The 24865-nt window shown below is 40.1% G+C and overlaps 1 protein-coding gene and 1 long non-coding RNA gene across 3 annotated transcripts in view; one reads left to right on the top strand and one right to left on the bottom strand.

Moving 5' to 3' along the window:
• Nucleotides 1-24865, top strand: part of LOC102461263 (cadherin-10) — a 166043-nt gene that overhangs the window by 84137 nt on the left and 57041 nt on the right. For both annotated transcript variants that reach the window (XM_006112616.5, XM_075921416.2), the window contains exons 3-5: nt 6250-6544; nt 21087-21206; nt 21658-21825. In XM_006112616.5, coding sequence (XP_006112678.2) covers nt 6250-6544; nt 21087-21206; nt 21658-21825 — 583 coding nt within the window. The remainder of the gene's footprint in view (nt 1-6249; nt 6545-21086; nt 21207-21657; nt 21826-24865) is intronic.
• LOC112547772 (uncharacterized) overlaps nt 21049-24865 on the bottom strand; it is a 120267-nt gene continuing 116450 nt past the window's right edge. Inside the window, exons 3-4 of the long non-coding RNA XR_012901751.2 lie at nt 23705-23928; nt 21049-21188 (exon numbers count right to left, since the gene is read on the bottom strand). This is a non-coding gene — a long non-coding RNA (uncharacterized LOC112547772). The remainder of the gene's footprint in view (nt 21189-23704; nt 23929-24865) is intronic.

The raw sequence follows: 24865 nt of genomic DNA on the forward strand, positions 1-24865 counted from the left end.
GTGTGTTTGAAGGCAGTGTCAGAGGACGTGCTTTTCAATCTCACATCAGGGTAAAACTGGGGCACCTGGCAGAAGTTATTCATTTCTGACACACAGGAATGAAATATGACAGTGCTTACAGAAAGAGCTGGAATACAGTCTACTTCCTCACCTCACTTCTGTGTGTTTTACTGCTTTCTCCTCTAGTGGCAGTTGTAGGCTGACCTGCAAAACTTGCAGCTTAAGGGGGGAGTGAGCACCTTACTACAATATGTGCCTGATGTTTGAGAAGTATTGGGCACCATCAAACTGACCCACAGTGTCTGAGAAACCCTGTTGATAGATCCTCCCATGAGGATCTGAAGTCTTTATGTATTAAGTGTGCGGACTACAGCCTTTTTCTGCAACCAATTAGCAGCCAGATACCACAAAAAAGTTCATAGGTGTATTCTTAGAGTCCTTTATTTAGTTACCTCTGATTCATTTGGATGCTGTAGAGGAAGACACTGTTTGACTAAATGTTGTGACTTTTCCCAAATGAATTTGATTGTGAGAGACACACTTTGTCATCAGCAGTTTAAGTACTTTTTTGTATATACTCCTGATCTCCTCTGAGCATTTTAGTCACAGTTTAAAATATGTCAAATCTCTGAAACTCAGCATAGATTCACGATCTTTTATGATAAATACATTTCCATTTTACATTCATAACAAACTAGTTTAAAATATGTTTGTGATTATTATACACAATACTCCAGGACAAAGGAGAATCCTATGTCTCTCCATGCTATAGTGTCTTTATTCAGAATGTGTAGGTATCCTCTATTCATTCTATGAAAAAAGCAGGGCTGTCCAAGTGACAGAAAGCAGGCAACCATCATATAGTCAATCAACTAAAACACTGATGAATTAAATCAAGTTCCTAAGCGGGGTTTTTTGGGGGGTTTTTTGGTGGCTCGGAAACTTTTCAGGATTCATTCTAGTAAATATGTAGTGTAAATACCAAAATTATCTGCCACCACATAATTTCTTCAGTTTTTGTTTAGAGATTATTCAATATATCTTTTGAAAATGAAAGAAAAACCAGACTCTCCAAATTACTATATAAGAAGTTGAATAGTTGTTTAGCTGGTTCTGAACAACAACCACAACAAAAAACACTTGAAACCTTTCTTCATCTCTCAAACTGGAATTATCTCTTGAGGCTTGGGGAGAAAAAAAGGGTTAATATCACTTTTCCCTCCATACAGTTTTGTATCACCTTTATTTTCTATTTGTTGACTGGCTACAAATAAAGACATCCCAGGAGAGCTTATTTTGGGGGAGCTATGTACCCCAATTTGCAAACAAAAGAGGGTCTAAAGTTCTGATAAATTATTCTCTAAGCCCACTTCAAACCCCTTCAGTGTTTTAAGGTCTTTCTATTACTACAGGTTGCACCTCCCAAATCCGGGATTCTTTCTTCCAGCAACATCCATGGTCCAGTATGACCCCAGATGTTCCTAGGTGAGAGAGCCCTGGGGCAGGAGGGCCAGCAACTGGGAGCCAGGTGAAATCCTGCCTGTCTACTAGCAGTGGGGCCACCGCAGCCTAGGAGGAGAGCAGTCAGGGGGTGTCTGCTGCCTGGTAGTGTGGCCCAGACCACAGCAGCCAAGAAGGAAAGTCTGCCTGGGCTGCAGCAGCCTGGGAGGCAGCCGCGGGAGTGGCAGCATGATTGGGGCTGCATCGGGGCTGGGGTTGTGCTGCAGCAGCCCAGCAGAATCAACGTGGCTGTGGCCACATGTCGTGCAGCAGTAGGGTTGGGGATGCGGCAGCGTGATTGGACAACCTGCCATTCGGCAGTGGGGCCAGAGGTGTCCAGCTGGCCAGCAGCAGAGCTGGGGCTGACCTGCAGACAGCCGACCTGCACTGAAGGAGCTGGCAGCAAGGAGGGGTAGCAGGCTGAGGGGCTGGTATCAGGAGACCTCCCTTTTGTAGCTAGCTGGACACATACCCCCCTCATTGGAGTATGGCTGATTAGACACAAATGCCTGTTCCTCCCCTTGTTTTGTACTTCTAGCTCTCTCAGCTAAAACTTGACTAGCTCCTGTTAAGCAAATGCAGTCTAGACAGGTTCTGCTAGTTGAGTTTCCTGTAAGGCTAGGCACTTATTTTAAAGCCATTTAGCTGATGCGGTTAAGATAATTTCTGTTAGCTGAGCAAATGTGGTTTAAGTAGCTTTCTGTTATGTCAATTCTATAAGGCTAGACGCTTGCTTAAAAGTGACATTGTTTAAGTGGAATTAATCATATGCACTTTTATAAATATGTATGTGACCTATAGAACGAGCGAGGAAGTGTGAATGAGAAACATCCAATCACAAGGCAGTCCTGCTCTCTGTAACTTTTTAAGACAAGGAAGGACCCTGCAAGTGTATAAATAACGTGATAAGCACCCAAGTGGAAGTCTCTCTCTCTCTCTCTCTCACTCTCGGACAAGATGTAACATCACAGCAGAAACCTGGGACTGGCCTAGAGAAGAACATCCCTCCTGCAGATCCAAAGGGATCTCCAGGGAGCACTGTGGCCTTGTGGTTGATCTCCAGGAAGCTGTTGCCTTGCCAGCTGCAGCTGCTTATGAAATTAGAAGAAATCTATGCCGCACCTGTTGCCTACCTCCAAATTCCTAGTATGAGTGTGATGCATGTGTGAGTATTACCAGTACCCTTAAGAATTTACATCAATAAACAACCTTCAGCACTGTTCCAGTCCACTCTTTGTCTGAGTTCTTTCCTCAGCTGGTCCAGGGATAGGTATACAGCAAATTCCCTTGTCTGGGACTGGTTGGTCTCAAGGGTGCTAAACAAGAAAAATCCAACCTGTAATGTATTTATGTCTGTTGATGAATGCAACATCGCTCATTAGGCCACCTGAGGGGGATAGTTGCATGCCAGAACTCAAATACCTATGGTTTTTCATGTGTTATATTTGCCTATCTGGAATTTTGTGAGGTGTCTTTCCAGACTTTTAGAAAATCAGTGCCTGTTGGGATTGTGGAAGCACCTTTTGATGACAAACATTTGGAATGAGGCTTACAATGATATGCCTCTGAAGCAAATGATATTGTAAGCTTCTTACGATAAACCAAGAATCCTGTGTTTCACATCTTTAGGCGGGGTATTTGAATATGCTGTAGCTCATAGGCTAGAAAAATAGCTAAAAGGATCTTCCCTATAAACCCATGGTCTGACACTGGTTTTGGCAAATCAATTTTACCTCAGCAAATTTGGATCCCTTTCTCTCCAGAGAGCCTGATCACACTAGTTTAATGCTGGTGAAGTGAATTTATTGTGCATGTGCAACTCCCATTAAAGTTGTTAGAAATTCCCCATGCAGCTCGAGGGCAGATATAGCCCTTAGTGTCTACAATAATTTGGTAAAAGGAAAGGACTCTTTTAAATTAGCCTGTCACCACTGCATATTTTTATCACCATTCAGTGACTTAAAAGATGAATATTTCCGGACTAGCATGTTGACTTTGCTATGGCATTAAGAAAGTGGGACAATATGTGACTACATGCAGTCATTTGATATTTAAGATGACAATGTTATTGACTCAGGGCTATGCAATTAGAAATGTATTAGAATAAGTCTAAAACTATTTTAAATGCTCTACATATATACATATGCAGAGATGATATGTCCTGTACACAGAATACTTCATTTATTAAGTAAAGCTGTCAAACACCTCTAAAATAGGGCTCCCTGCAACCTTGAATGTGGCTTGGTTTGACCAGTTGAGGGGAAAGGAGCAGTAGTCTTTTTAAAGAATTTCTCTTTCCTTATTTTTGGGGGTAGAGATGGCCTTGATTTGGAGTTTAACCAGGAGAGGCTCAGGTAGACCCCTGAGTCCCTGCACATGTAAGGAGAAGAGGAATATACATAGTAGGGACATACATGAATAGGCTTATCAGTTAATCTAGTCAACTACTTGCATTCCCCATCTTGCTGCCTCTGTATCGGAGTTTGGTGAGATCTTTTTGTATCATGGCTTTGTCCCCCTGGTCCTCCTCAAAACACATAGGTAAAGGAACAGCAAGTAAGATTCCTTTTTTTCCCCCTTTGGGTATGCAAAGGAGAAAACCAGGGAAGAAAATTAGGAAGCATAGAAGAGGTGGAAGAGAAGGAGACTATGGAGAGGTTGAGACTTCCAAGTTGTAGATGGCAAAGAAACTGGAGGGAGAAAAGGAGAAGAGAACTAAAGATGACATAGAAGACACTCCCCTTAAAATTACTGTTCTTGTTTTGTTTCTGTTATATGGCACCAGCTGCTCCAACCATCTCCTTTGTTTGTAGAAAAGGAGAGATGTATGACAAATGTGTTTTGTTTTGTGTACTTTATTTTAATTTTTAGCTCAAACACAAAATTCACCCAGTAATTCTTTGCTATGTGTGTACACTTTCTTTTAGTTGTGAGAGAATGAGAAAATTACAGTAATCAAAGTTCAGTAACATTTAATTGGTTTTCTAAGTTTCTAACTTGATAATGGCATTAGTCCTAGATCCTCTATAAGTTCCCTTCCTTCTCTACCCATTATGAGTGTGTGGGAAAGATTCAGTTTCTGAAATTATACTGCAACAAGAGAAATTAACTCTATCACCTTTACTTCATCCCTCTGCTCCACTGAATTAATTTAGTTTCTTCACAGAAACCTGGAGATTGCTAAACCAGAGCAAACTAATGGCCCATCTAGTTTAGAATCTTGCCTCTGATATTGGCCTGAGATAGAGACTTTAGAAAAGAGAATGAAAGCAACATGGTGCATCAGAAAAAAAAATGAACTTCATGCCATGGGGAATATTTAGACCTGATGAAGTGTGCCCTAAGCAAGAACATCTTTTTGGAAGCCTAACTTGTATGTTTGAAGATGGTATTTGTATAAGTATTCAGCACTACTTTAATATTGCTATGCTGTTTTCCTTGGCTATAGTTAGAGCAGGAGAGAAAAAAAGCCTGAATTGCACTAGTTTTATTTCATGTTTGAAACTTTTTGGACCGTTCTAATACTCTTGGGGCCTGATTTTTTTTCCTAAGATGAACTTTGACTCTACAGTTTTGTGCCTTTAAATAAATGTTGTAACTCATTTGAAAGTGCAAAGAATTGTTGACACATACTATAGCACTTATCTGTTCACCTGTTTGCATTATCGTTGTATGTACAGCATGATTAGATAAACAAATAAGTTAGTGAGGAAACTAACTGCATAATTACAATGATCAGAAATTTTGCTCATAGCTGTTTTAACTCATTTTGCTGTGGGCTTAAAAAGCTGATTGTTTGTTTTTTCCCCAAAATTGCATGCTCAACAGCATGGCTACAAAATAAGCAAATTAGAGGTACTTTAAAATTAATATTTGGGCCTTTATCAAATATGACACATCTGTAAAATATAAATACATTTTAAAATATACATTTCAGTGTGAAAATAAATTGAATAATTCATTCTGCAAGTCAGACATAACAGACTCCATGAGATAGGGAATTGTGTAACAAGAAGCGGGGGAAGTGATGTTGAATGTAACAGTCTGGCTTAGTCAATTGCATTTCAATATGCTACTATATAATAAAATATTTTGCATTAGGGATGTTCCAGAGTCAGAAGCCATTAGTGAAGAAAGATATCTAGATAATATGATTCAAATCAATACCGATTGCTTATAATTCTGTTGCTTTTTACTTTAAACCATTTAAAGTATTTGATGGGCATAAAAGTGATAATGAGTTACACTAAAATGTACTCCAGTTTAGGAGAAGGAAACATAAATAATAAGAAATAAAAACTTTAAAAATTGTGAGACACATCACCAGTTCTTCTGTTTTTCTTAATTGTCATGTATCCTGCCATGTCCTTTATCTGCTTAGTGAATTTACAACTAACACAGCAGGTTGTGAATTTTTAATAGGCTCTCTTCAAGGAAAGAAAAGGTCAACATTAACATAAAATTCTTCTTTAAGATTTGTGGCACAAATGTTTCACAGAAGAGAACAGGTGTTGCTGGAAAACTAAAATCTGCTACAGCAGTCAAGCTAAAAGACTCTTTGTGTTAAGTAAGGGAGACATGAATGCTTTAGTACAGCACAATGTTTGCAGTATGCCAAGTCAATATAAACAGAAAATAACTGTTTTCAGTGCTAATCTTGTTTTTGCATGTTGGATGACTTCATAATTTTAAAAAACTTACCCCCTTTTTAAAGTGAAAGATTTTTTTCTCTCTCTCTTTCTCCTTTAGCTTCACTCTGACCAGGACAAAGGAGATGGCTCTCTCAAGTACATTTTATCAGGAGATGGCGCTGGTACACTTTTTATTATTGATGAGAAAACGGGAGACATTCATGCCACTAGGAGAATTGATAGGGAGGAAAAAGCCTTTTACACCCTTCGTGCCCAGGCTATTAACAGAAGAACTCTGAGGCCTGTGGAGCCCGAGTCAGAGTTTGTCATCAAAATCCATGACATCAATGACAACGAACCAACGTTTCCAGAAGAAACTTATACCGCTAGTGTTCCTGAAATGTCAGTAGTCGGTAAGTACAAATTTCCAGTGTAAATACATATTTTTAACATTTAAAGTAATTGTGTTCCCAACTATTATTAAGTCAGTGAAGCCATGTTTTCACTCATGGGTTCTGTATCTAAAGAACTATACTCCCTTGCTCCTTTTTCTAATGCTGGAAATTTCTGTTTATTCTCTGCCTTTGTTCTCCTCTTTTGCTTTAGTTTTTGGAGGTGTGCACTTTGTTGTTCGCCTTCCGGCTGTCCCTTACCCTGCTGGTGACAGTAAAAATCAGGAGTAGTTTCACTGTTCTCCTCTTCACACTTCATTTCACTCTATATCCTAGTTCTTAAGCAAGAGCTTTGCCATTTCTTCTCATTTTTGCTTGTGGCTGGTAAATGGGCTGGATAAGAGCAATTGCTAGCTAGAATCCTATGAAAGGAAATAAAAACAATGTTACATACTGTCCTACATGCTGACAATCACTTTGTGGTAAATATAAGCCAGGACAAATAATACAAAGAATCAAAATTAGCTGACATGATGCTGAATTCAGTTTGTCTTGGTGTACACAGGCTGCAGAGTTGTGGTCACATCATGTCAGCTAACCTGTTCAACCTATAGAATAGCCCTCCATATGGTAAAAACATTTTTACAAAAGGATCAGGTAAGATATTTGTTGAGTTAGCATACAGTTTCCTACTACAGTAAACTTCTGATAATCCGGCACCTTTAGGACCCAGGGGGTGCCGGATTATCAGATATGCTGGACTATCAGAAGGGGGGGCTATGAGGGGTCTGGAGTGGGGTGGGAGGGGATGCCACCCCAGACACCCCATAGCCCCCCCTTACGATAGTCCGGCTCTGCCCCAGGTGTCCTTGATTCAGTAGCTGCTGGTCAGTTTCAGCAGCAGCTGAATCGGGGATGCCTGCAATAGAGCAGCTCGGGTGCTGCCGGGTTGGTCCCGCAGCGCCGAGGGGTGGCGCTACAGCACTAACCCAGCAGCACTCCAGCTGCTCTTGGGGACGCCTGGGACAGAGCAGCTGTGGTACTGCCCAGTTGGTCCCGTAGCGCTGCCCCTCGGCGCTACGAGACCAACCCTGCAGCACCCCAGCTGCTCTACCCCAGGGGTCCCCGATTCAGCTGCTGCTGAAACAGGTCAGCGGCTGATTCCAGGAAGCCCGGGGTAGAAATGCTCTGCCCGGGGCTTCCTGGAATCAGCCACTGATCTGTTTCAGCAGCAGCTGACTTGGGGACGCCTGGGGCAGAGCAGCTGGGGTGCTGCGGGGTTGGTCTCGTAGCGCCGAGGGGCAGTGCTACGAGACCAACCCCGCAGTACCTCAGCTGCTCTGCCCCAGGCATCAGGACTCAGCCTGCTGGTGAAACTGACACTGCTGGTCAGTTTCAGCAGCGGCTGAATCCCGACGCCTGGGGGAAAGCAGCTGGGGTGCTGCGGGGTTGGTCCCGCAGCGCTGTCCTTTGGCGCTGCGGGACCAGCCCGGCAGTACTCCAGCTGCTCTGCCCCAGGCGTCCCCAAGAGCAGCTGGGGTGCTGCCGGGTTGGTCCCGCAGCCCCGAGGGGCAGTGCTACGGGACCAACCCAGCAGCACCCCAGCTGCTCTGCTTCCGGCTTCCCCGATTCAGCTGCTGGTCAATTTCAGCAGCAGCTGAATGGGGGAAGCCTGTCCGGCTGCCCCAGCACTTCCGGGTTCCTGATGGTGCTGGACCATCAGGAGTCCCGGAGCATTGGATGCCGGACTAATGGAGTTTTACTGTACATTCAGAGTGCAAAATAACTTGAGTAACTCTAGTTATGCTAACTTTTTAGTGGCTACTAGTATGTGAATTACAAGTATATTACATAATGTTTTGAGAGACCGCACTGACCCTGAATAGTATTTACAGCCCATAGAAGAAGACACTGATACTAGACGGTGAGAACCCCACATAACGTTACAGAATTGTATGCAAGTATCATCCTATTAACTGCATTGGTAACTAGATGCATCTACAATGTGGTGTAAACCTCCAAACATCTCAGACTGTGTCTATACCGCATCCCTTTTCCGTAAAAGGGATGCAAATTAGACACATCGCAATTGCAAATGAAGCGGGGATTTAAACCCCCCCGCATCATTTGCATAAACATGGCTGCTGCTTTTTTCCGGCTCAGAGCTTTGCCGGAAAAAAGCGCCAGTCTAGACGAGGATCTTTCGGAAAAGAAAGCCTTTTCCGAAAGATCCCTTATTCCTTATTTTAAGAGAAATAAGGGTATGTCTACACTACAAAGTTAGTTCGAACTAACAGACGTTAGTTCGAACTAATTTTCATAGGCACTACACTAGTGCTCTGTTAGTTCGAATTTAATTCGAAATAACGGAACGCTTAGTTCGAACTAGGTAATCCTCATTCCACGAGGATTAAGCCTAGTTCGAACTTACTATTTCGAATTAAGGGCTGTGTAGCCCCTTAATTCGAACTAGTGGGAGGCTAGCCCTCCCCAGGTTTCCCTGGTGGCCACTCTGGCCAACACCAGGGAAACTCGGCTGCCCCTCTCCCGGCCCCGGATCCCTTAAAGGAGCACGGGCTGGCTACGGTGCCCGTGCCACGTGCAAGCCTGCCAGCACCCAGCCAGCAGACCCTGCACCTGGCACGGATCGAGCCACCCACCCGATGCCCCCCAGCCCTCCTCCTCTTCCTGGGACCAGGCTGGCGGCTCTCGGGAGCTTGCCCGGGACCGTAAGAGGCGGGCACCCGCCTGGGCTAGTGCGGACATCATGGACCTCGTCCACGACCTCCGCACTAGGCACAGGAAAGTGGACCGGCTAGGGCAGGAGAGCTGCCAGCCTGGCCACCCAGGAGCAGGTGTGCATGAAAATCAAGGTGGTCCACTGAGACCCCCGCCCCTGAGCCCTGAGCTTACAATGGCTGTACTGGGTCAGACCAAAGGTCCATCTAGCCCAGTAGCCTGTCTGCCAACAGCGACCAACCCTAGGGACCCTGGAGGGGATGGACCGAAGACAGTGACCAAGCCATTTGTCTCATGCCATCCCTCTCCAGCCTTCCACAAACCTTGGGCAGGGACACCACTCCTACCCGCTGGCTAATACCACTCCATGGACCCAACCTCCATGACTTGATCTCACTTCCCTTTAAACTCTGTTCTAGTTCTAGCCTTCACAGCCTCCTGCAGCAAGAAGTTCCACACGTTGACTCTTTGCTTTGTGAAGAACAACTTTCTGTTATTAGTTTGAAGCCTGCTACCTATTCCTTTCCTTTGGTGTCCTCTAGTCCTTCTTTATGGGAACTAATGAACAACTTTTCTGTATGCACCCTCTCCACCCCACTCATGCTTTTAGAGACCTCTATCCTGTCCCCCCTCCGTCTCTTCTTTTCTAAGCTGAAAAGTCCCAGTCTCTTTAGCCTCTCTTCATATGGGACCTGTTCCCAACCCCTGATCATTTTAGTTGCCCTCCCCTCTCCCAGGCTCTCTCTTCCCCTCTCCCACCTCCTTTTCCCAGTCTCCCCCAGTTTTGTTCAATAAAGACAGATTCCATTTTTGAACACAATTGTCCTTTATTTTGTACATCAAGAAGAGAGGCTAGGGAAGGGTAAGTGGAAGGAGGTGAGGGAGGAATGGGGTATGCGCCCCTGATGGGGAGGAATGGGCTGGCTCTGTGATCTTCTGGGGGTGGAAGCTCTCCTGCAGCCCCCCAATTGTCCCCTCTCCCCAGATGGCAGCCTGCGGCAAGTGCAGCCGGTCTGATGGCCGAGTGCTGTGATGTGCCCAGTGTGGGTAGTCCGGGCAATCCAAGCCAGGACTGCTTTGCAAGCGGGGCACCCCTGAGAACTGTTTGTCTGGGGTGGGGGTCGGGACCCTTTAAGCACAGCCCTCGGCTAGCCTGAGACAGCATCTCCACGCTCTAAGTCCTCCTCTGATGCCCTGCCAACACTGCTTCCGGCCATCCTTAAGCCTGGTTCAGGGTCCACTTAATGTGGACATGCTAGTTCGAATTAGAAAAACGCTAATTCGAACTAGTTTTTTAGTCTGGATCCGTTAGTTCGAATTATCTTAGTTCGAATTAAGTAATTCGAACTAAGTCAGTTCGAATTAACGTTGTAGTGTAGACGTACCCTCGGATCTTTCGGAAAAGGCTTTATTTTCTGAAAGATCCACATCTAGACTGGCGCTTTTTTCCGGCAAAGCTCCGAGCCGGAAAAAAGTGGCAGCCATGTTTATGCAAATGAAGCGGGGGGGATTTAAATCCCCGCTTCATTTGCAATTGCGATTTGTCTAATTTGCATCCCTTTTACGGAAAAGGGATGCAGTCTAAACACAGCCTCAAAGTTTCAACATTCCCCAAGCAATTTTAATGAAAATAAAAAGTAATGCATTATTGAGAAGGCACTGGACAGGTTTATATTGGAACCCTACAAAAATAGTTCAAATAACAATGTGATTACAGCAAGGTTATCTTGTTTCAGTATTTTAAAATGAAACCCAAAAATAACATTGACTATATATATTAATGATAGCTTTTCTAGTGATGTAAGTCTCAGCAAATGTCATAGCACTTCAACTAGGGAGAGGTTTTGGTGGAACGGTTCTGTATCATATGGAAAGAGAGGCATTTGATGTATGGGGCTAGGATTGGAAATTACATCTCAGTCCATCAGCACCATCCTCACAATCCCCTCCCCCCCAAAAAAAATCCCGCTATGTTTTATATAAGCTATTTTGGATACTTTTAATGAAAATGGTTCTATAGCTTTCATTAAAGTATTTTCCTAATATAGAGTACCTAATGTGAATGATTTCATGTTTAGTTTCAACCGGTTGGGTCTTATTATCAAATTTTAATTATAAAAAGCCCCTTTCCCTGTAAATGCTTCTGATATATTCATGACCTTATAGCTTCATGTGCAATCATTAGACCACACATTCAGTTCAAAATTGTGCACTCTCTGGGGCGGTAGGTGCCAGTATGTACTTCATTTCATCAAGTAATTTGACAGTGTTACCCTGGGCTTGAATAAAGACATTTAACTGGTTGGCTCATTATAAAACCAGTTTCCCTTGCCTTTAACATCTGCATTTTCAAATCAAAAGCTATGAATGAACACATACATCCCACTTAATTAGCATAATTAACACTGGCCTTACAATTGACAGGTACGTCTTCTGCTGTCATATATATGTTTCTGTTTCATCTGATGAAGTGTGTTGCACCCATAAAAGTTCATAATTCTATGTATTTTTGTTCTTCTTCAAAGGTGCCACAGGGCTACTCATTATTTTAAAAGTTACAAACTAACTTGGCTACTCTTCTGATACTTTTAATCAAGTAAACAGTCTTTCAAATGATAGCACTGGAAAAAAAAAGGCTAATGCACCTAGGTCTAATCAGGCACGTCTAGATTACATTTCAATTTTGAAAGAGGATATGCAAATTCCCATGGAATTCCTTCTTCCGATTGCTTTTTTGAAAGCGGGTCTTTCGAAAGTGAAAGTAGTCTGGGAGTGTTTTTTTCAGAAGGAGGAGTGTTTTTTTAGGAGGAGCAGTTTTTTCAAAAAAGGGTTTTTTTCCAAAAAAACCCCGCATTCAGACTACTTTCACTTTCGAAAGACCCGCTTTCAAAAAAGCAATCGGAAGAAGATATGAAAATTCTGCAGGAATGTTTCCTCTTGCGAAATTAAAATATAGTCTAGATGTGCCCATCTAAACACTGAATATACCTGGAATATCTACAAAGATGTGGCAGTTATTACAGAAAACAAAATGTAGTGGAAAGTATAGAGAACCAAATTCTGTCCCGTTTACTTACACAAGTAGTCCCACTGAAGTTTAATAGGACTAAATTCTATGAGTAAAGAGCAAAATTTGTATCACTATTTTAGCTTGGGTATAACTACAGATTTTTAAACAATTTACTTTAAACAATTTTATTTCACAGATGGAGTCAAAATATAGTCTAAAAATTCAAGGACAATTTTCTAAGAGAAATACATAAGATTTTTCAGCTGAAAGCATAGGGTCTGACTTTCTACTGCCTTGCAATTTCCGTTGTCATAGATACCTATGGAAAGAGGATGTAGAGTGCTGCCAAATCAGGATTCTGCAGTCATATTCACAGTAATAATATTACCCCCTTTTGACCTAACTACTTATCTAGAATTTGGGGTCTAGTGGTTTGTTTCATTTATCAGGAGAATTTGATGTTGATGCAGTTGTACTTATTTAATGTGAATGTTCAGAGTCTTGTTTTGCTGAGCACAGCAAGAATCAAAGAGCATAAGCGTTTCTTTTCTCAGTGTTCTCAGGCCCTGTCCGGTCAATGCCTAGACCAAAAGTTCCCTCTAGGCCTTTCTCAAGGCAGTGTTCCCAGTGCTTGTTCAGGCTATAGTCTTGATTTTCCATTGCATCTCTCTTGGACATCTCAAAAAAATACCCAAGCAAAACCCTTAACTTACATGTGCATTTGTCTATGGTTCTGGTGAAGTCTGCTATTATTTCATATTATTTCATAAAGACATTTAATTGTTTTTACATGTATCAGTAGTGAAAGGCAGATGTTACAATTATGAATTTCAAGGAGATTTAACTGAACCCATAATAATGCAATTTTGTCTCTAGTTAGCACAAACATAGACAATTACACAAGGTGCAAGGTGACAGTAGTTAAAATAGGGAGTGGGTCACAGACCCAATAAAATATAAACACAGTACTATTTTAAAAAATAAAATAAAAATGGAGTCACCTGATTTAAAGGCACATTTTAACCATCTTACTAGAGCTTCTGTTTTTAGGTTATTCTTGTTTCCCCTTTTTTCAGATCCCTTCATGCAATGCGAAGAATGAAGTCAATTTTTTCCCACTGAAGTTATAAACCATCAAACATAGGCTGAAAGTGTCATATCAACCATAATAACATAGAAATAACACCCCTTTCTGTAACAATTGCCTTTATGAGCCAGTCCTATAGTAACAGAAAATCATATTCTTTCTATAGGTTCTCTAAAACATCTGATAGAATTTAATTGAAAATTCAGTTAGTTTCTAATTTCTGTGGATTCCTATCCCACTCAGCCCTATTCAGATCTACAGATTTTCTCCATGCTGTCTCATATTCTTTCCCAAGAATTCTTAAAAATAACCAGTAACTGTTCAGCAGTTTACTTGGACAGTTTTGTCCAAATTATTGGGTACATCATCCCATGTTCCATTTTAGTTTAACTCTTTACTAGGATTTCATTTACCATTCTATTTTTCCACTGCCTTCTAATTAAAATTCCTCAAACAAGCCCTATCAAATTTTTTACCCCTCCCCTCCATTTAACACAGTGTCAATACCAAACAAAGAGTGTCAATACCAAACAGTCTGCATTTCTTTCCAGAAGGCCAAATATGTGCTCAGCAACTCCCTGAGTGGACACAGAGAAAAAGGGGGGAAGAGACAGCAGTAATACACAGTTGAAACCCTTGTATGCCCTTGATGGAGTGACAAGATATCCCAATATTATCAGGACTGTCCTGTATTACAGGCTTTGTCTTATATAGGTAGCTGTCTTCTTTTCCCCCTTGCCACTCCCAATAAGTCTTGATTTTTCATACTTGCTTCTGGTCACTCTATCCCTGGAATATAGGGACTGTTCCTTTCTAGTGCCTTTTAATCATAAAGTTTAATAAAGACAAATGCAAAGTGCTCCACTTAGGAAGGAACAATCAATTTCACACATACAGAAGGGAAGCGACTATCTAGGAAAGAGCATGGCAGAAAGTGATCTAGGGGTTATAGTGGCCCACAAGCTGAATATGAATCAGCAGTGTGATGCTGTGGCAAAAAAAGCAAACATGATTCTGGGATGCATTAACAGGTGTGTTGTGAGCAAGACATGAGAAGTCATTCTTCCGCTCCACTCTGCGCTGGTTAGGCCTCAGTTGGAGTATTGTGTCCAGTTCTGGGCTCTGCATTTCAAGAAAGATGTGGAGAAATTGGACAGGGTCCAGAGAAGAGCTACATGACCTATGAAGGAAGGCTGAAAGAACTGGGTTTGTTCAGTTTAGAAAAGAGAAGATTAAGGGGGGACATGATAGCAGTTTTGAGATATCTAAAAGGGTGTCATAAGGAGGAGGGAGAAAACTTGTTCATCTTGGTCTCTGAGGATAGAACAAGAAGCAATGGGCTTAAACTGCAGCAAGGGAGGTTTAGGTTGCACATTAGAGAAAGTTCCTAACTGTCAGGGTAGTCAAACACTGGAATAAATTGCCCAGGGAGGTTATGGAATCTCCATCTCTGGAGATATTTAAGAGTAGATAGATAACTGTCTACAGGGATGGTCTAGACAGTATTTGGTCCTGCCATGAGGGCAGGGGACTGGACTCGCTGACCTCTCGAGGTCCCTTCCAGTCCTAGTACTCTATGATTCTATGAATCATGAAATACTCCATAGAGGATGGGAAAGAACTCGAGATTATTCTCCCAGTATATCAATCCGTGGAGCTGCCTGGGCAGGCATGCAACAATATATTGCTCTTTCTTAGGTGGGTGATAATAGCTATTGCATTCCTTGTGCATTTAGGAATTCTGTCTCTGGTTGTGGTATGAGAGAAATGGCTAAGAATGTATGTATTAACTACTTTAATCTCTTCACAATCTTTATTATCTTGTAGATTTTTCCTTTGTGCATTTCATAGGCAAACATGAGGATTGGGCATTTAGGTCAGTAGCCCAATCCTCATGTAGCTTACTTCCCTGATGTCTTTGTCTAAATTACTGTCAATATCCTCCTCTTTCATTCTTTTCTCCACTGACTCTCAAAGGATTATCATTTACAACTTTCTTCTTGGTGTTTCTTTTGTTTCTCTGAGGATACGTCAATTTTCTTTCCTGTGCTTTTTTCCCGTGGACATTCTGTTAATAGCCTTCAGGCAAGAATAAAAGTATTTGGCTTTAAGTCTGATGCTTCATTTTATAATTTCATCATTTCTTTCCTTTCTATTACGTTTCTCTAGTCATCTCTTCCAGCATAGATATTCTGCTCTTTAATCACTCCCTTAGCCTTATCTTGCCTCATATCTTCAGTGTTTAGCAGCATAGACTAAGAATTCCCCAGGCTATGATTTTCTTAGCATCTCTGATGGCTGTCATCCTTCCTAGTTGTTCTCCTAGCCCTCTAATCTCTTCTGCCCTCCTGCATTATGGATATCAATGTGCACTTCATACAGGTGTAACCTCCCTCTGGGTTTACATGTGGACTTCAACTTGGGCATCCCACAGTTAGCCTGTCATCTTTAGACATAGTTTTCCTTTTGTCTTTCTCTTTTGAAGACCAGTGGAGACTATTTATAGCTGCCACTGCTCCTCTTGCTCCCCAGGCTTTTTGCTCACTCTCTCATTAGTATGATATGTCCCCTTTTCCTACTGCTAAATATCACAGCAATAATAGTTTTGTGTAGCACGTCTTTCTTATTTAAGTCACTCACCATGCTAAATCTTTGTATATTCTTCCTTTTCTTTTTTCTTTACTTGCTCCTGCTAATTCCCCAAGAAAACCTTTCTGCATCCACTCAGTCAGAATCTCAAAATGACAGATTCTAATGGCTTATATGATTGCATCGCATCTTCACTTTTTTTACCAAACACTTTTTCAGGCTGCCGCATGCTAAAATAAAATCCACAGTCAGCAGCAGAAAAATCCAAGGAATCATGATTATTATGTTGTTTTTTTAAAGCCATCCAAAAAAATTTAGACAAATCTCTCATGCTATGCTTGTCTCCAACTCCTTTGTACTCCCTTAATGGAATGCCATTCACCTATGAGCTCTTTCTGATATTACCTTCACTAAGTCTATCTCCTCTCCATTTAATTTGCTGCATATAATATGGCATTCACATTTGAAAAATTAACAAACTGGAAACCATATGCCATTACCTCCCTTCTTTTTCTTTAGAAATTGCAGATAGATGTTGGCATTTTCAGCATGCTGCTTATAAAATATTCTAGCAGAAATGAGCTTTGTGTTTAGTTAATGCACAGAACTGGGGGGAGGGAGATGTTTGGAGTTCTTGTCCAAACTCTGACATTCACTTTCTATAAGACTTTCTTGTAGTTAATTATTTTGCCTGACCCTTACCTAATTTAAAGGTTAAATCCATTGATATTTGTGAAGTATTTAAGATATGTACATGGAAAGCACTAAAAAGTGTATTAATATTACACATAGTTTAGGTCAGATTTTATAGATGTTGAAAAAGTATAAATACAATTATTTTCTGATCATGTCTTCTGAAAGCAACTGGCTTTTTAGTTATATTATGGAAATACTATATAGGCTTGATTTACCAATGCATTACTGCACTGTACAGCATAAAACTAGGAGTTGTACCAAGGTAAAACTGGGTTAATACAGGGGACCTACACATTATATTTTATGCATCAGAATCACCAGTACATTCCAACTACTTTGCAATATTCAGATTTGCTGGACTGTGCTTGCTTAATACTGGCCCTTTTACGTCCTACCATACAATGGTATTATCAGCTTCATATTATAAGGACCAAAGTTTGCACTTAACATGTTACTCTGCCTCCTGCCAATTTCTTCAGGACTTACGTATGCATATCTCAGGCACAGAATTTAACTCTAGGGCTGCATAAAGCAGAGTGTTTACAGTTCTACTTTCCCTAGTAAATGTCTGGCAAGGGCACTGATTCTTCTCTCACACATTTTCTGCTATTTGATAGTTGCTATTTGATTAATTGCTGATTTACACCAGTGGTAAATTGAAGGAGAATCAGATCTGCCATTTATTTCAGTAATAACCACGAGGTGTTTAACCATCTAAAATAATGTAATATGTGATAGAACATCCTAAATGCATTACATTTTCATAGGTTATCTAAACCTGCCTTCATTTAAAAATGGAAAAATTGCTGAAAGACTGTGCAACACTAAAATGAATTTGTTTCAGTATTCTTTAGTACATTACTGAATTGGCAAACAAAGGAGAAGCAAAAGATGTGCATTCATTTTGCTTGGATTTCAGAAAACCTTTTTTGATATAGTACTTCATAAAAGACTGATCCACCAAGATTTCATCAATAAAGACTGATACATGGGAGAGCTATTGAAATGGATTAAAAATCAGCTACTAGATGAGAAACAAATGGTTTGCTAAAAGGTAATGGCTACATGTGTAGATGAAACAGAAAGGAAAGCATCTAACCCATTTAAATTGATTTGAATTAATTTGCTGGTCTGATTAGACACATGCAATTCAGCATAGCAAAATAGAATACAAGAAGGCTGCATGGTAGACCAAAACATAATTTGAACTAGTGGAATTGTTTGTTGGAAATATATTATAGAACTAAATTAGTCTCTCCTCCCCCGCTCCCTGCGTTTGGTTGTTCTCAAGGTCCCTACTATAGAAAAGATTCTGTCTGACCCCTCTGTGGTTGCATGGGGAGGACGAAAGGAGCTTTGCTTTACTTTTATGTCCCAGGCCCAGAAAGAAGGGAAGGGAAGGGAAGGGAAGGGAAGGGAAGGGAAGGGAAGGGAAGGGAAGGGAAGGGAAGGGAAGGGAAGGGAAGGGAAGGGACAATTCTTCATTTTATTTCACTAAATTACTTTTATATCTAAGAAAACGCTGAGCACCAACTTTCCTCTCATTCATTAAGTCTTGAAGAGGTATGTAGAATAGTCACATGCTACTGGGAAGAAAAATGCAGAAAGAGAAGTTGACAGTTTTACTGTAACTTCACTTCAATATCCATTGATTTAATCCTCTCACCAGCATTCAAATCATAAAATAAAATAAAAATAGATCTCCATATAAGAGGAAGAAATATTATCCAATATCCAGAGTCTTATTACCCTTCAAAATTCAATCAAATAACATTCAGAGGTCCAGTTCTGCTAAGGATTCAGAAATATAAGCATATTCTCCATTTTTTCTTCCAAATTACCCTCCAGAGAGAACTCTTGCCAATCTATTTTAGTTTTGATAGAAGAGGAAAACAATCCAATTGGAACACATTTGAATTCCTTTTTAACAAATGCTGTTAATGGGTCTGTATAAAGCACATGCATATATATGAGGCCATCAAATTTCACTCAGTACTTCAAAGGAAAGAAAAAGATAATTCAGGTAGTAAGTTGATAAACTGTGTCTTAAAGAGGAGGAACAGATATCTCCTTGCCCAAATTGGGCGTTTAAAGATATTTTTCTCTACTTTATAATGTGTTACACCATTGTGATACGGGCTCTGATCTTGCAAGTCCTTCTGTTGTATATGGAGAAGTTTGAAAAGCTATGCTCCAGTGCAAATTTAAGCACTGGACAGAGGCTTCCATGCTTGGGGATAGTATATGTGAAGTTCTTTTCTGACCACTCCTTTCTTTCTGAATGGACTGAGTAAGAAAGGTGGCAGCACAAGAGGAGAGAATGGACATATCTCAGAACACATGGACTAAAGAAAAATCTTCCTAATACTAATCAGGAACTTTTTTCCTATGAGGCTTGATTCTTCCTTGTTAATGTTTCACTTGCATTAATGCAATAGTGCTTGTCATTTTTTTTTATATTTGCCTTGGATGTACAATACTCCACAACAATGCTATTTGGGATTAAGAATCCAAGACCTGATCCTGCTATTTGTAGAATACAGATTCTGTAGTCCATCCACAAACAATTAATTACAGGATCATAGTCTCAAAACTTGATTTCAGACCCAAGAGAAAAAATTAAAACCACTGTACCCCTCAAAATTTACTCTGAGCCAAATGTTGTGATAGTTTCATAAACAGATGAATCCATCTCTGGTCTGAAGCCTTCCATCTATGCACATATGCACATCTATGCACATATGGCTCCATTTTTTATTTATAGTGTTAAAATGTGCCTTCTCTAAAAGAATAGTGTTACCTTTTATCATTTTCCAAGATGATTTTGCAGTATCACTAAAGAAATCTGTAGATTAGTATATTTCAAAGCATTTTCTAGATTTTCTGCTTCACTTAGATATGGTCTTTAACAATCATTAGTATAACAGAAGGTATTCCAAGTTTTTGTCTTGTGTTTGTCCAGTCTCCATACACAGCTATTTTTATATGATTTTTACTCCCAATTTCATCATCTTAGATGCATTCTGCATTCTATTTTTAAGTGTTCATATGATCATCAACCTAAAAAATCAGGAAACACCCTCCTGTCTCCCCAACCTGCTCTTTTCTTATTTTAGAGGTATCCTTTGCTCAGTCATCTCTTGTTTTCGCTACAGAAAAAGAATTCTGCAAGATGCTGAGCTCTGTAGCTCTACATCAGCAGAGCCCTGATGGATGTGCTTAACATTCAGTATGTGTATAGTCTCACTGACATCATCAGGAGTATTCACATGCTTAAAGTTAATCACGTGCTTAAGTAATTTGCTGACTCAGGACCAGAGTATTTAGCACATTTAGAGAATATTGCTCCAGCAAATGTAGCAAAGTGCAGCCTTTCATCCATAGGCCCTGCCATGGCAATTACTTTTAAAGTCAGTGGTTAGTGTAGATCTCACGAGAAGGGAGTGTGGGGGAGAACTGGTTCTGGTTGCTGTTGTCACAGGTGTCAATATTATGCAGCAATGTGGAGAGGGTCTGCAGCAGAGGAAAGCTAACTGGGACTAGAGAAGAAATGTATCTGAAGAACTTGCTGTTCCCAAGAAATCCCATCACTAGCCATGGTGATAGATGATTTTTTTTTAAGAATACAGAATGAGAGAAGCAAATAAATGTGTGTGTAGTACTGGAACTACTGTAGATAGGAAACAGTCATCATAATCTCCATCACTATAAGTGCCGTCACTTAGAGTTCATCAGGATGGGGAATATGCATAAAGAAATAATAGTGAAGGGTCACTGAAGAGTTTTGGGAAGGATTATATCTCAGCAAAAAATGAAATGGCCATGCTAGTCCTTAAATGTAGACGATGCAATATGAAATGTTTAAATCTTTTAGGAAAATATGTATATTAATACTTTATATAATATATGTGTGCTTTTCTTTTTAGAGTGGAGAGGCAGTGGTGGTGATTTGTATCTCCTTCTTGTATCTTGTGACTTGTATCTCACCTCCTCACCATCAGGGTGAGAAGTGCAGATCTGGTTGTACTATTCAATCTTCTGTCCCTTTAGAATTCCTGGATCTTTGTATAATGCACTGACATCAGCGCATAGACCGATTTATGAGACAATCTGGTGTCAGACTTTTATATCCAAAAAACAGAAAAAAAATTATTAGCCATCAGTAAACATGTGCAGATATGCATTAAACTCTGCTTCTGTTCTAGTTTCATTTTAGTAAGATTTAAGGAAACTAGTTCCCAAACTTCTAAATACTAGATACTAAAACTTAAGCAAGTAAATACATTTTTAAATAACTACAAGTGTATACGTAGATAAACAAACTGAGATCCCTGTGATGCAAAAGTCGATGAAGATTTCAATGCAGTTTACTTGAATGAAATCTAGTGCTTTGCTCCTCCTTCTGGTGCTATGCAAAACTAATCTGATTTTGGATACTTCAGGTACTTCTGTGGTACAAGTCACAGCTACTGATGCTGATGATCCTTCATATGGAAACAGTGCCCGTGTCATCTACAGCATACTTCAGGGACAGCCATATTTCTCTGTGGAGCCAGAAACAGGTCAGGAAAATAATATTGTATTCATCTACTATAAGCTTGGTAGTTTTCTTTCTTCATCTAGAAAACTCATGAAAGATAGGATAGATTCATATAAAGCCCATAGTGAAGGTCTATAATGTTTCTTACTTGCTTTGTTTCAATACCTTACAATCCTTGCAATAAATGTGAAAACTATCTGTATTAGATATAGCTTAATAAAATATAAGTAACTTGTATTTTTTGGGGTATAATCTCGAAAATTATAATGTTTTTGTTTCTATAATATTACATAAAAAGAGAGAAGCTATATTAAAAACTCTTCACAGAGACACACAGATAACTGGATTAAATTAATAGTGGTTGCACACTTGAAAATATGTTTTAAAGATTCATTGAAAAACACTCTGTATCTTGGTACTGTGCATGTCAAAACACTGGGATGGATAACAATTGCTTTTGTGTTTTTCTAAAGGCATCATCAGGACTGCTTTGCCAAACATGAACAGAGAAAACAGGGAGCAGTACCAAGTAGTTATCCAGGCAAAAGACATGGGAGGCCAGATGGGTGGATTATCAGGGACCACCGTGGTGAACATCACCCTGACTGATGTCAACGACAATCCGCCACGATTCCCCCAGAGTAAGCTACATTTAATAGTCCCCCTTCACTACAAAAGCTTCTGAATTAAAGAGTTAAGCAATCGCCATCTGGTTTAATTTAAAGTAAATCTAGATTATGGGGCACACATGAACAAAAGGCTTATGTACAGATTTATTCACTGTTATTAAAGTAGAAAATTAAATGTTACAGTACCCCTTTGTTCAGGCAAATGGTTACATGATCAAATATAACAAAAGGAAACCTGGGATACCTTTCAGGATTATTTGGGGGAGTAGGGGAAATACCATAAGAGCATTAGAGCAATTCTTCCTTTCCTGTTACCTGTGGATTAACATTTTTTATTCTTAATGGAAAACAAAACATGTATTAATTTTAGCAAGGAGGAAATAGGTGCCCCGTAGTCCCTGCTTAAACATTTAATCATGAAGACCCCAAATCTGAGGAGGAATTACCTGAAGGAAATCCAACAGATCTGTATTTGTATAGACACAGTGCTATAAAAAGCTGCTATGCAGAGAATCTCCCTAAGTGAACGTGAATGGCATTTAACATCACTGTTTTTGACAGCATAATCATATCAAAGCAGTTTATACTACTTTTTAACCTTTTTTTGTCATACTACAGCTTTCAAAGCTTCATAGACTTGTACTAGAATGGGAAACCATTATTAGCCTCCATTTATGTAACCTGGAATTGTTAGACTCTTTTATATTGCAAATTGGTTAGAATTTAAATAGCTGGGAGAAGATACATACAGAATGAGCATCAATTCCTTGAGTATTTCTTGTGGTAGGATAGTTTAGGTGGGTAAACATTTTACTATCTGTATTTAAATTTTTTTGCATATATTGCAGCCAGAACATTTATAGAGTGCCAAAAAATCTGTAACAGCAAACAATTTCCAGTCCCTTCTCGCACTGTTTTTACCCTGTTGCAACTCCATTGACTTCAATGGAATTTTATTCCTGATTTGCACTGAATTTTATTCCTGATTTGAACAGAGAAGAGTCAGGCCAGTATCTCTGGCTTCAGCAAGTTTATTAAGAAATAGCAGACAGTGCATAATTGTCCTGAACATACAGGAAGAAAGATGAGATGCAAGTGATGTGGTTTAATTAGACACCAACTTTATTAGCTTAACTCCTCTGGGAATTGTCCAGTAATAACTTACACCATGCAGGTCATCATTCCTGCGTTAATCATTTGCATATCATTCACGGCTGACATTAGTCCTTTCCATCCCTCCACAGCTCATTTCCAGCCTGTTGGAACCTCAGTGGTGGGGCTGGTCAAAAGTGGAGAGGGGTGTCTCCTCACTGTACCAGTGTTAGGAGCCCCTGTTCAGTTCTCCAGTTTCTTTGGAGAAGGTCTTCCCTTAAGTTCCCTTCCAACCCCTCTATATCAGTGAACTGTATCCCTCTTCAATCAGTGCCTACACTAAATACCAGCTACAAGGAGGGGCCAGCAATCAGTTTAGTTTCTCCATCACTCGTTCACAGGGACCAATGACTTACTTGACCCCCACTATTGCCCTCCTACCAGCTTAGGATTCCTTTCCCCCACCTCCTCTGACCACTGTCCTCTCAACCCTGAAGGGAGAGGTACCCCATAAAGGAACCAATGTCCCTTTTTCCTGTGAGTCCAGCTCCCAAATTTTGAGATTGCAGGTGTTGCATCTAAATTCTCCACTGAAACAAGAGAATCAAGACCAGTACCTCCAACTTCAGCTTGTTCAGTATGGAATAATATGCAATGTAAAAATCAAAATGCTTTCCTAACATTGCAATTAATACATACTTTTTGTCTGTTCTTTTTCAATAGTAAATTGCTATATTGAAAAAAAGAACTTTATTTGTAATTCAAAATAGATAAATCAAGGAGAGTTCAGAGTACTTACAATTATTTTCCCTGGGTAGTATTTGCCACTCATCTTTCACTTGCTATCTACTTTCGCTTTTCCAGGGATTCTTTTGATAAGTTAACTTCTCTGTAGATGCACATTGTACATACATGATCTTGGCACCTCTGATGCTTTGTGCAGAGCGGTATTATATTCTGCTGCTCCCAGCAGTTTTGCAGACTATTGCAGAAGAGCATTTTTGATGCTGTCTGGACTGAAAACTGCAGGAGAAAAAGCCTCATATGTTAGATTCAACAGGTATATTTAGTACTATAAAATGCAGGGTTTTTGTTTTGTTTTGTTTTAAAGCAGGGGCCAGACTGTTGCCTTGAGTATCTGAGTAGACTTTATAGAAGTGTTATAATTGAATTTTTGATTGAATACCTCTGGCTTTTTTAGCTTTTATATTCATTGTATTCATTTGTGGGCTGATCCTACTCCCAGGCAAGTCAATGGGCATCTTTCCATTGATTTCAAGTGGAAGTGATTATGACATCTTTCTTCTACAGCAGACTTGTCCTGTATTACTTTGCAGTTGGGGATATGTTTATAGCCACCCTTCCCTTTCTGCTGACACCCTCAACGATTTTGTTAGTCATGGAGCATATTAACCACATACACAAATCTTAAAGAGCTCATGAAATTGATAGAAAACTTGCCAGATTCATGGTGCTACTAAAGTAGAACTGATGTTTTGAAATAATATTTAAATTTAATTTAAAACTTGCAAATAAACATTAAAATGTTCTTGATTTCATCATGTGTATATAAGCTTCATGAAATTGACATTCTCTTACTAAGTTAATGAATTTAAAATTCTAAATTTGTCATATTAATTAGACTTTTTTTAGATTCATAGTGTAGACAATCACAAGATTCATAAATGCATGAGATACAAATCTGGTTTCTGAAACTTGTGAACTTAACACTGATATCAGTTGTGGAGTGTTCACAGCAGATACTTTAGGGAACTGATTGCTGTTAATACCCAGTGAGAACAATCATCTGCTGCAGGCATAGGACATTTGATGCAGCTCAATTTGGAGCACAGAGGATACCCAGTCTTAGACCAGCCAGGTGCTGGTCCCAAAGTATGATTGACAGCAACCTGATAACAGCCACAAGTTACTGGTCTGTCAAGGAAGGGCACCAATGTGC

Source organism: Pelodiscus sinensis, chromosome 2 (genome assembly GCF_052426305.1).
Source record: "Pelodiscus sinensis isolate ZL-2025 chromosome 2, ASM5242630v1, whole genome shotgun sequence".
Taxonomy (NCBI): domain Eukaryota; kingdom Metazoa; phylum Chordata; order Testudines; family Trionychidae; genus Pelodiscus; species Pelodiscus sinensis.